Source organism: Monodon monoceros, unplaced genomic scaffold (assembly GCF_005190385.1).
Source record: "Monodon monoceros isolate NGI ecotype Baffin Bay Population unplaced genomic scaffold, NGI_Narwhal_1 Super_Scaffold_13, whole genome shotgun sequence".
In the NCBI taxonomy this organism is placed as follows: Eukaryota; Metazoa; Chordata; class Mammalia; order Artiodactyla; family Monodontidae; genus Monodon; species Monodon monoceros.
The window spans coordinates 78,285,413-78,297,439 of NW_021703769.1; the positions used below are offsets into that span (position 1 = coordinate 78,285,413).

The 12,027-nt window shown below is 58.8% G+C and overlaps 1 protein-coding gene across 6 annotated transcripts in view; it reads left to right on the plus strand.

The window, feature by feature from the left end:
- The first annotated feature begins 4,492 nt into the window (after window positions 1-4,492).
- The window catches only part of RASA4B (RAS p21 protein activator 4B), a 22,871-nt gene continuing 15,336 nt past the window's right edge, over window positions 4,493-12,027 (plus strand). For 3 of the 6 annotated variants that reach the window (XR_003793172.1, XM_029220713.1, XM_029220714.1), the window contains exons 1-4: window positions 4,493-4,699; window positions 8,946-9,002; window positions 10,391-10,504; window positions 11,002-11,063. Coding sequence is in view for 4 of the 6 variants with exons in the window: in XM_029220713.1 (XP_029076546.1) it covers window positions 4,635-4,699; window positions 8,946-9,002; window positions 10,391-10,504; window positions 11,002-11,063 (298 nt within the window). In the remaining 2 variants the exon portion in view is untranslated. Of the gene's footprint in view, window positions 4,700-4,759; window positions 4,809-8,945; window positions 9,003-10,390; window positions 10,885-11,001; window positions 11,064-12,027 lie in introns of those variants that run through there. The other 3 variants (XM_029220717.1, XM_029220716.1, XM_029220718.1) reach the window with 3 other exon arrangements.

Consider the following 12,027-nt stretch of genomic DNA (forward strand, 5'->3'; position numbering starts at 1 on the left):
TATAACTGGAACTTTGTACCTTTGGACCACCCCTCATTCCCCCCCCCCACACCCCACTGGGTGCATTTTAAAATGTTTATTGGGGTGTGGAGTGGAGCCCTGGCTGATGCAGCTCCAAAAATAGTCCTGTGTGATGGGCAAGGCATGCAGTACACAAGCTCAGGAGATCCAGAAATAAAATTTTAATTTCCTATCACTCAATGTAATCTTGATCAGACCCTCACTTCTCATTTCAGCCGATTCAGATCCAACCCCCTCCCTAGGGTAGCACCCAGGGGGCTCACCTTTGTCTAAGCCTCTTTCCTCATCCCTGGCAGAGGTGGAAGGGCAGCTGGTCCTCCCGGCCCTTCCAAGTCTCCTCTGATGCTCAAAACCCCAGACTCTGCAATTCAAACACTTTTTTCTTTCTACGCTACTGATTTGCCGTGAATTTCATAGACATGCTTCGAAACTCAAGAGCTGCCTCCTGGCCTGTGCCAGGAGCACTAAGACCTTCACGAGGCTTAGGCACTTTTGCTAGTGTGGGTCAAGGTCTTAAAACATATTTTACGACCACTCTGGTATAGAGATGGATGCAATCCAGGCTGGATTCATTGTTACATATTCATTCCTATTCATTCTTCCTTCTGATTCTAAAAGAAATTGAAACATTTTGTAGGTCCCTAAAAATATGTGGGCAGGGGTACTCGATTCAAATGACGTGGGTTAGGGGCACAGGAAGTTCAGGATGGGAAGGAGACCCACATGCTAACATTTCAAAATGTCAACCCACTGAATTTCCAGCACCCAAGTCCATCCACGTCACTCTGCTTCTCCAAACCCTGCCCAGGAGAAATCCGAGCTCCCTCCCAGCAGTCAAGACCCTCCATTGGCTGGCTCTCATCTGCCCTCACAGGCTCAGGTTCCATAGGCCTCTGACACCTCCCTCTTGGATGTTTCCAGAACACCCCAGGCTTCACCACTCCCCACACCTTTGCTCAGGCTGCCCCCTCCACTGGGAGCATCCCCTTCCCACCTGGACCCCATCATGCACACCTGTGCATCCTTTGAAAGCCAGCTCAAATGTCACTTCCTCTTTGAAGATCCTGGGCCCCCTCCCTCCTCTGTATTCCTCATTCATTTCTCTGCTGTAGCACTTACCTGACCTTTGATGTCCATCTCTTCCCTTTGACTGTGAACCCCTTGAGGGAAGTTGGTTTTCCCATGGACCCCCAGCACCCAGCACCAGTCCTTGAATGCTGACGACATAAGCAGTTGACTGAATGAATGAATGAATGAGGGAAATAGGAAATGAGAGCAGTGGTCCGCTTAGGAAAGGAGTCCCCTCTGTAGCCCCCCCCCCCCATAGATGGAGGGTCTGGACTGATTGTGGAGCCAGGCTGAGCTCCCCTCCCCGTCCCACCCTCTGACTCACCTCCTCCCCAGAAACTGGTTTCTGGGAAAGTGCTGGAAGCTCGGCTTGCCTCCCTGGCTGAATCCTCAGTGTAGACCTCATTCTGCCCCAGGAGTCCCTGTGCTCAGAGGCTGTGCTCTGAGGACACTGGGCCAGGGACCAGGCAGTGCAGAGGAAAGGGTCTTGCGTGTCAGTGGGGATGGGGTCAGTGTGGGCAGCAGCCTGAGGCCCTCCCGGCAGCCCCCACGGAGCCTCCTCCCTTTCTTCTGAAGTGGAGTGATGCAGGATGCCGGGCACCACGGGAACCACCGGGAAAAAAGGGATGACAGCACCTACTCACAGGTTGTCATGAGAACCAAATGAGAAAACCGTGGGTGCCCAGAGTCCAGGTGGCATCTAGTGGGTGCTAAAGGGATGTCATCTGGGGTGCAGCATGGAGAAGCTCAAGACCCTGCAGGGACTGCCATCACCCTTTGGGATGCCCAGCACCTGAACCCCCTTCCTCTGTCCAGGGCCTTCCTCCCTCCCCCCCACCCCATCTTCAGAGGCAGGCCCCTCCCAGCACAGATGCCGCCCAGGCTTTCCCAGCTCCATGGGGATGCAGGGGGTGCGGCTGGGTAACAGTTGTGGTGGCAGCACCTGGCGTCCAGAGTCGGCATGAGATGAGGGGTCTGGCCAGGGCGTCAGTGGGGGTGTGATTCTGGCATGTGATTTGGGGCGTTGTCCCTGGCTGGGTGTGGCCTTTGGGCCTGGTTCTCTGGCTCTCCCGGAGAATCCATGACACACTCAATAGCCTCTAATGAACCCCTTTCTATTTAAATTAGTCCAAACTGGTTTCTGTTGTTTCGAACCAGAAATCTGGGAAGTGTGGCCCCCAAAAGCTAAGGGGATTGTGGGTAGCATCATTAAAGATCTAGTGCCCGGGAGAAGGGCGGGTTTGATCTGTTCATGTTGCTCTGTGAAGCAAGAGCACAGAAGGGAGGCCCAGCCCCACTCTGGAAGCTATATTCCAGAAGGGCTCGTGACAAACTGGAGGTTACTGGGGGACAATGACCAGGTCAGCGTGGGTCTAGAATTCATAGTGGGGGAGGGGAGCCTGGCTTGGAGCTGAGTAGGCTGAAGGCCCTCGGGAGAACAGCCCACGGTGGTGGGGAGTGAGCCCCAAATTTACCAAGAAGCCAACAAACTTCTTCTCACTCCCCAGGGGGCCTCGCGCAAACCCAGGGATGGGGGCACATGCCTGAAGGGTGAACAGGCAGAGGGGGCAAATCTCAGTAGCTGAGGATGACTGATAAGGGCCTTGATAAACCACCTGAAAAAATAGCCCTAAGTACGCTGAGAAACCATTATTTTCCTACTGATCACTTAGCCAAAGGTCACAGATTGATAATTAGCGTGCTAGCGAGGACACGGGGAGCTGGCTCTCTCCTGTGTGCTGATGGCTGTGTACACTGAAACGACCACTGCAGCAGGAAATTTGGCACATCCTACGGAAGTCCCGCCCACACGTGTCTTCTGACCTAGGGATTCCATTTCTAGGAATATATCTTTGGTTACATTTGCTCATGTGCAAAATGACGTGTGAGCCATGCTATCGTTCGGTGAAAGCAAATGATGGCGGCCACCTGCTCATCCACTAGCAGGGGACATCAAAGAGATGATGGATGTTACCTCCACACAACAGAAAACTGGGTAAGCGGCAAAGAGAACAAGGGTGTTTTTTGTGTACAGATATGCATGGCTCTCCAAGATAAAAGAAGTGAAACTCTCAGTGTAACCACTAAGCTACTATTTGTGTATGAAAGAAAAAAAAAAACCACATGTCTGCCGATGCACTGCAGGCAGAGACTGTCCGAAAGGATGCACAAGGGATCAGGAATAGCGGCTGCCTCAGGGCAGTGGAAGTGGCTGGGAGAGAAGAGAGACTGACTTTTCACTGAAGGCACTGTAAACCTTCAATACCTTCTGAATTTGGAAAAGCATGCATGTAGTGTATAAATAACAAAATAGGAAAAGAAAACAAAATGTGACAGGAAATAGAACCTGCTAGGCACCCCGACATGAAGTGTGTCCTGGGTGTTTTGGGCAGGTGTCACTGCTCCCTCTTTGCGGGTGATGAAATGGAACCAGCTCGGAGAGGTTCAGGGAGCCACCCAGCGTCACCCAGCAGGGGAGTAGTGGGGCTGGGGCTAGGACCCAAGTCTGCAGTCATGCTTGGGGCAATACCTTCACCGGGAGCCAGCTGCCCAGGGCCAGTTGTTGCTGTGCCAGCCCCAGACTGTGACCCCTAGATCTGGGAAGGGGGACAATTCTAGAAACTCAGCTCTAGACACCGAGTCTGGAAGAAAGATCTGGGGAAGCCAGGCCTAGCCCTGCCAGGGGACAGCTGTGTGACCTCCAGCAAGTAATTTCCCCTCTATGAACCTGAGCGCCTCATCCAGGTTCCCACTGAGGGGATGTAAAAGCCGTAAATGAGGTGAGACTGAGAAAGCTCCCTCCTCGCAAGCAGGTTCACCCAAATAATCCAGGTCTTTCAGACTGGCCCCCACACCTCTGGATCCCCCAAACCTCTGAGCTGTCCGGCTTCACTTCCTTCTGGGTCCACGCAACTCTAACACAAACACTCCTATTGTTTACTAAGTTCATCCGATTATTCATCCATTCAATTTACACCTTTGCAGGGCCTCCAAGCGTCAGCCTCGGGTGGCCAGGGCTATCCTCCTCTCACGACCTCACCCGCGCATCCCCGCACTTGCTCACGCCTCCCAGAGCGCACTCGGGCCCACAGCCCTTGAGCGCCTGGGTACAGGCACTCGGACCACGCCCGCCGCCCACAAGGACCCGTGGCGCAAGTCACCGGGGGCCCTACGGCTCCACTAGACTAGACGGGCGCCCAACGCCCCTCAGCTCCAGCCTGCGCTCCCCAACCCCTCAGCGCAGGCCCCTCCCCTAAACCGCCCCAGGTGCCCAATGAGCGCCGCGGCTCGGGCAGGCCCCGCCCACCCCGGGGAGCCCCGGCTTCCGATTGGTCCTCCCGGGCGCTGTGTCCCCCCTCCTCACATGGGGCGGTGGCGGGGTGAATGAAGTGGGAGCGATTCCTCCGCCCCCGCGCTTACCTACCAGGCCCAGCGGGGCCCGCCCCCCCCTGCACCCAGTCCAGCGCCCGCCCGACCGCCGGCCGCTGCCCTGGACCCTGGCGTCCGGCTCCCCCCGTGCCAGGACCCCGCGTCGCGGACCCACGATGGCCAAGCGCAGCTCGCTGTTCATCCGCATCGTGGAGGGGAAGAACCTGCCCGCCAAGGACATGTGAGCGCGGCCGGAGGAGGGAACCCCAACTTTCCGGGGAGGGGCGCTGCCCCTTATGCCTGCCTGACCTTTCTGGGGTCCACACGGCCCGCCCACAAGTAGAGCAGTGGTGAGGGTGTGGCGAGTGTGGCTGCAGTGGGAGACTGGCAGGGAAATGGGGACAGTGAGATTTGCTGCGAGCACCGGACAGGGGGTGACAGGGAAGGGCCGGGGTCTGGGGAGGGGGCGGGGATCTGTAAGGGGCCTTAGTGAATGGGGGGAGAGAACGGCCGCTCAAGAGGGTAAGGGGCTTTGATAGGACAGGAGCTGAGCGTCGGGGAGACATCGAAAAGGAGTTGTCTCCATGCACTGCCGGCGGGGGGGGGGGGAGCGGGGTGTGGCTGGAGGGTGTGGGGTGCCCCCCCTAGAAACGAGGGGTCTTCCTCAGTAGTTCTGGAACCCTTAGTACCTGGGAGTGCACGGGAAACACCATGGGGCCCAGGGGCTGTCCTGGGGCTTCCTGCTGTGCATTTGGGAAGGGAGGGGCTGGCCTGAAGAGTGGACCTTAGGTCAGGAGGCTGGGACCGGTGCAGGATGGGGTGGCTGGGTAGTAGCGGCTCTTGTACCCTCGGCTTTACCAGAGCCATTGCCTTTAATCCTCACAGCCACCCAGCAAGGTCGTTCTCACCATTCCATTTTACAGATGTGGAAACCGAGGCTCAGAGACGTGAAATGCTGGCTCCAAGTGGCGGAGCAAGGTCTTGAGTCTAGGGCTCCTAACAAGCACTGACTCCTAGGACCTTCCCTGGCCCCTGGCCAGATTTGAGGAGGTTTCTGAAGCCCCCGTCCCAGCCTCCTCAACAGGCGCCAGAGCTGAGCAGTCCAATCCCATCACTGGCTCCCTTGCCTGAACCTCAGGCAGCTCACTGTCCCCAAAGCCTCAGTTTCCCTGCTGTAAACTGGAGGTGGGAATCCCTCTCGGATAAGAGCGGTGGAAAGTACGAAGCTTGAGGGGCCTGGCTGCCTAGAGGAGGGGGCGGGGACGGGGGAGCCCGGAGGCAGCATATGGTCCAAAGTCTGGCAGCCTCCCCACCCCCGGGCTCCTCAGAGAGCTCCCGGATGCAGAGAGGTGGTGGACTGGGGAGTGGGGTGCAGGAGGATGGGGCAAGGGCATCTCCCTCATGCGCACAGTGGTCCCTGTGAGTTTCCCAGCACTTTCAGCGCCATGAGCAGTTCCAGTTCAAGGCCCCCTGGGCCTGAGGAGGCCTGGCTCAGCAGTTGCCATGGCAATGGGTGAGGGAGGGTGCTGGGCGGGCTGTCTCAAGGTGGGTTTCCGCTGCGTGGGGGGGAGTTGGGGCGGGAGCTGGGAATGTGGTCTCTCAGGTGGGAAGGCAGATGAGCTCTGAGAAGGGTCTCGGCCTCCAGGCCCAGCATCTAAGCGCCCCCCATGCGGGCACTGGTATCTAGGTCAGCTTGGCCTCCTCTGCCTGGTGGCGCCTGGGAGGAGCAGCCCCTCCATCTGTTGCCTCCCTCCCCATCCCTGCAGCGCTGGCCCTAGTGCCTGACTCTAGGCTTTCACCAGCCTAGGGCGGTGCAACTGTGGACTCTGCCTACCTGGGAGCCATGGTGCCGGGTTCCCTGCCCAGCCCTGCCTCTGCACAGCTGAGGGACACCACCAGGTGCCTCCATCCCCAGGGGAGGGGCCACCAAGTTCTGAGGGTTCTGCCTCCAGAATCTCTTTCCTTGCCCTGCCCTCCTGCCTCCTCACCTCCCCCTACCTCCTTTCCTCTGCCTTCCGCATAGAGGCTGGTGTGCACAGCTCTGACCGTCAACCATCTCTTAAATCCAGCTGTGAACCTCCGCCACCCCAGCCCCTCACATTTGGGCTACTGGCCTTCACAGCCCTGCTTCTGCACATGTGTGAGTCTTCTGCCTTCAAGGACTCCCCTTCAGGGTTCACTGGAAAACTCCTATTCACCCTTTAGAACCTCTTCCAAACTTCTACTCCTCTTCAGGACTTTCCCTGGTGCCCTTGGGCAGGGTTCCTTGCCCCTGCTCCATGCCTTCCGGCACTTCGGGTGAGCTGGAATTAGGACGAAGCCCTTGATAGCAGTTGCTTCTTCGTGGGCTGCCTGCACCACGTGACTCTAAGGGCAGGAACCATGACTCATTCGTCTTGGCATGCCAGGTCCCTTAAGGGACGCCTGGTCCACAGTAGGGGAGATTCAGATGTGTCCAGGACCTTTCCATTTAATCCTCTTATTAACCCTATAACGTAGATATGCTCCATTTGTAGATGGGGAAACCGCGGCTCAGGATGGGAAGTCCTTTTCCAAGGCCACACAGCCAGTAGGGGGAGAAGTCAGGATTCAAACCCAGTCTGCTGCTGACAGGCCAACCGAGCTGGACCCAGGTTGCAAGCTTGACGGGGGGGCTCAGTGGGGACCAAGCCTCGCAAATGCCACGCAGAGCGTTGGCTCAGGCATGGCGGGGGTTTGGAGATCACGGGAGACCCTCCCCAAGTGCTGGAGTCACGGGGGGTGGTGAGCCTGCCCCACTGGACCTCATCAGCCCCAGCTTGTCTCCCGAGCAGCATCCCTTCCAGCTGGGACTTGCATGCTTCTGAGGACGGGGAGTTCACTTTCATCCATGGTGACCCATCTTGACTGAGGCAGTTCTGAGGAAGGGTGTCATCACACAGTGACCACTTGCCTCCCAGCCACTTCCACTCATGGGTTTTTAGTCCCCTTAAGGGCACAGAGCACAGCTGTGCACCCTATCACCAACAGCTTCCAGAGCCCACCTGTTTCTGTCATGCTTCCTCCCATCCTTGGGTGCCTGGGTCAGCCATACAGGAGCTGAGTCTCATGGTGACCAGTGACCCACTGGCTCCCATGCCCACTGGCCCTGGGGACGGGCCCGGGGCTATTTTGGGGTTTACCCTGATCCTCCCCATTCTACTGCCAAGGCCCTAAATATAGAGGCCCCACAAGGAGCCAGGCTGGGCCAGCCACAGTTGGGCTCAGGTCCTTAAATCTGGCCTCAGCCCACTCTTGACACTGCCCCCTTCCGCCCCTCTGATCCAGCCACCCAGCTCATGGCTGCCCTGCACACTAGGTCTGTTCCTGTCCGCAGGCCTTTGCCCACCCCAGTGACCCCGCCTGCAACAGGAGCCCCAAACCTCACTGTTCAGTAGGGATTCATTCGTTGAGCTGCGCAGTGGGCAGTGCCCAGCCTTAGGAGACATTTCCCATCAGTGTAAGGAGAACCTTTGGAGATGTTTGTCTCCAGTAGCTTCCTCTGCCGGAAGATCCCCTTCTGAGAAGGGAAGCTGGGCTTGGAATTCCCCAACCTCCAACATGCAAATACACTTCCTTTTTATGGATGCCAGGCCTGAAGGGCACTTCTGAAGACAGGCCACCCCCTGCTTCTTGCCCAACAGTGGCCCTGGGCCAGGCCGGTGCTGCCCTCAACCCCAGGAATCAATTCCCCACCAACAGACACAGGAGGAACCAAGCGGTCCTGGGTTGCCTGGCCCATTTGTTCTTTTCCAGATGGCTGGGAGCTTGAGGCCGATGGTTTTATTCGTTCATTCATTCATTCATCCAACAAACACTCAAGGGACCCTGTCAACACAGAAGTGGTCCCCCCTCTCAGGTAGCTCATAGACAGGTAGGGGAGGCAGCTGACGGCAGTACCTCATTAGCAGTGCTGGGATGGAGGGAAACGTGCCAGGGAGGGGGCTGGCGGGGGGATGGCAGGGGAGCCCTTACTCCGGGCCTCTGGGACAGGAGAGGGCTCTTAGTGAAGGGGACTGAGGAGGGGTCTTGGGAGGAGTGGGAAGACAGTCCAGGCGGGAAGCACTGGAGGAAGCAAGTCTGAGCGGAGAGAGTGAGGGGCTGACTTGGCTGAGGGTAGGCTTTTGTGACTTGTTTCTGTCTTCCCCGGCTGGGGCGGGGCGGGGGCGGGGGTGCTGTGGGAGCCGGCAGGAAGGAGAAGCACCTTTCCCCCCACCCCGCCCGAGCTGGAGAAGCAGCGGGCAGGGGAGCCTTGGTGCACGATCCTGCCTTTGCCTCACGAGCCCCCTCCCAGACCGAGGGTGGAGGTACTTTCCTGCCTGAGGAATCTTTGGGTCCCAGCCCAGGACCTGGTGCCTCAGCCTTGACTGTCTTTTTCCTGGGGTCGCTGGGAGCCCCTGGAGGAGGAAGGAGGGGTGCCCACGGCCGGCCGCCCCATCAGTCAGCCCCTCCCCGCCTGTCTCTTGCAGCACGGGCAGCAGCGATCCCTACTGCATCGTGAAGGTGGACCACGAGCCCATCATAAGGTACCGCCCTCGCCCCACCCCCACCTGAGGGTGAGTGAGATGGGCTGCCCCCGGGCCCGTTTGAACTCACACATCTGGCGTGTGTGTGTGTGTGTGTGTGTGTGTGTGTGTGTGTGTGTGTGAAATTTGCGTGGTGAGGGCTTGGAGCATCTGATTCCCTGGAGCCCATCAGGCCCTCACAGCCTGCTAGGAGGTAAGGAAGACCCACTAGTCTTGCCGATTACTGGCCTTACGGCCCACGGAGGGGTTATGTGCCGCGGGCGGGTGCTCAGACAAGGCCTCTCCCCGACCCTGTCGCTCTTTACAACCCGCAGGAGGGAAAGATGATGATGGCTCGCTACAACAGCAGTCACTTAGGGAACGTGGTCTCTGCCAGGCCCTGTGAGAAACCTTTCCCAGCCCGCTTAATGCTTCCAGTGAGCTCCGTACAATAGGGTCACATCCTGTTTACAGAAGAACTAACTTGTCCAGAAGGGCCACTTCCCCTGGGCGTCCCTTTCTCCATGGGCTCCATGATTCTGGCAGGGTCTTTGCTGTTTGGTCCCCTCTCTCACTCAGGCCTTTGCCTCAAAGTTCATGGCCAAAGCCGCTCAGCTTTTCTGCCCATCTGGGTGTCCACTGCTGATTGAGAGCCAAGGCTGCCATACACAGTTCTTCTCACTGCAGACGCCTTTTTCCAGATTCTCTCCTGAGCATGGGCACCATGAGGGGGGAGACATGCATGCTCTGATTGTCTCAATGACAGACAGAGAAACCAAGGCCCCAGAGTTCAAGTGACCTGTCCAAGAACTGGTTGGGATGAAGGTGATCCCCTGAGCCTTCATCTGGGTCCTTGGGGAGTTTCAGCTTCCCCACATCCACATACCCTGCTGAGCCCTATGTGCTGAAGGCTCTGTCCTGGGGGGTTCGGCCAGAACTGGGTGAGGCTTTGCCCATACAGGACCTCTGTGGGTCAGGACCCAGACCTTGGCTCTCAGGGCCCCCAGGAGGACTCTCTGTCTCCAGAGTCAACTTGGCCATCCCCCTGCCTCTACAGTGAGTCTGTCCAGCATCTGGAGCCAGGGGGAGGCTTTGGTCCTGGCTCTGCCACTGTCCTGCTGTGTGACCTGAGGCCAGCTACTGCCAACTCTGGTCTCAGTTTCCCCCAATGGAAAATGGCCTGATAGACACAGCCTGTGCCCCACCCAGGGCAGAGAGGAAGGTCAGGAGGGAATGATTGGTGATGGACGGTGGGTCCGGGACAGGGAGAATCATCACCTAGCAGAGCAGTTTTTCCCGGGAATGGAGGCAGATGTGGGAAAGGGTGGGCTCAAGCCACACAGCCCCGCCTTGTCTCAGCCCGGGGCCTGCGGGCGGCCCAGGCAAGTGCTGAGGGTCCTCTCTTGCAGGACAGCCACTGTGTGGAAGACCCTGTGCCCCTTCTGGGGCGAGGAGTATCAGGTTCACCTGCTGCCCACCTTCCACTCGGTGGCTTTCTACGTCATGGACGAGGATGCCCTCAGGTGCGTGGAACCCCAGTCCTCAGCTGGGGCCCAGACCCCACCACTTGTCCCTCTCTGGCCCATTTCACTGCTGGGACTGCTGGTCACGGCATCCTCTTTACAGCCTGGAGGGAGGGGGAGCCCGGGGGGATCTGGAAGGTGTAGGGTTTGGTTGTGCGGTGTCTGTGTCTGTGTGTGTGGATTCCTTGTGCTCCCACCACATCACACGTGTGCACATGCACTGGGCTGTGTGTGCGCGGGGATGCAAGCTAGGAAACAGGCCCCCGGAGAGAAGAGCTTGGCATGTTTGTGGGCATGTGTGTCAGTCCACGTGCGGAAACATATCCCACGCCCATGAGAGGGCCTACAGAAGGGTCATGGGTCCGGCTCCGTGGGCTCCGGTAAGTGACTGGAGTGTCAGTCTCCCTGCTCCCGCCAGGGGCCCCGACCTGCATGGGAGGGGGTCCTGGGCTCCGCACCGAGCCCTGCCCAGCTCTGGCTCCCTCTCCACCCTCCAGCCGGGACGACGTCATCGGGAAGGTCTGCCTTACCAGGGACACCCTGGCTACTCACCCTAAGGGTAAGATCCCGGGAGGGAGCCCACTCTTTCTCCTCCCCTGGCCTCCCTCCCCTGGCCCCCCACTTGTCTGCCCAGTCCCCGGCCCATCCTCCACTCTGAGACCCTTCTTCTGGGCTCCTTCAGGCCCCCATGCTCAGGAAAAGCCATTTCTACCCTCCCCAGAAGGGCCTGTGGCCCTCTCCAACTCCTGCACCCCGGCCTCTGTGCCCCATTCTGCCCCCGCCCTCAGTTGGGACCACATCCCCCCAGGGCAAAGAGGGGCTGCTAGTGGTGGGATCTGAGGCCTCTGCAGGCAGAGGAAGGGGCCCCTTTATGCTGCATGGCCCAGGTGTGGGAACCCCTCCTCCCAATCTGGCTGGCTCTGTACCCCACGGGGTCCCCTCAGCCTGGGTCCTAGTGTCCTAAGTCTGAGGGGTCGGCCTGGAGCGGGGCCAGGCTGGAGAGCGCCTTGGAGGATTCTGGGGATGCGGACATTGTTTGGAGGGGTCAGCCCTGCCCTAGCCTCACCGTGTGACCTGGTGCTGCCTCCTCTGGACTGAGTCCCCACCTGCCAATGAAGGTTCAGACCAGGAGCTCTGAGATGCTTCAGACTCTGCTGGCCGGAGCCCCTGTGACTCTCAAGGGGCCTTCCCGGCACACGCCTGCTCCTGTCCGTGAGGCTGGGGCAGGCCTGGGGGCAGGGGCGTCTGCTGACTCACGGAGCCTCTTGGCCCCTGCCAGGCCTGAGGCCTGTCCTGCCTGTGGCCCCAGCCAGCCCCTTGGGGGCCAGTGGCCCTAATGATGCCATTGCCTCGTCACACCCCCATCTGGGCTTAGGCCTTCCTCCCAGCACCACTGGGCGAGAGCCACTCTCCCCCTGTTTTGAGATGAGGAAACTGAGGCAGAGAGGCCGGTCCCAGGATGGGTCAGGGTCAGGGCCAAATGCAGTGTGGCCCAAGAGTGAGGACTTGGACTTTGACCCAGG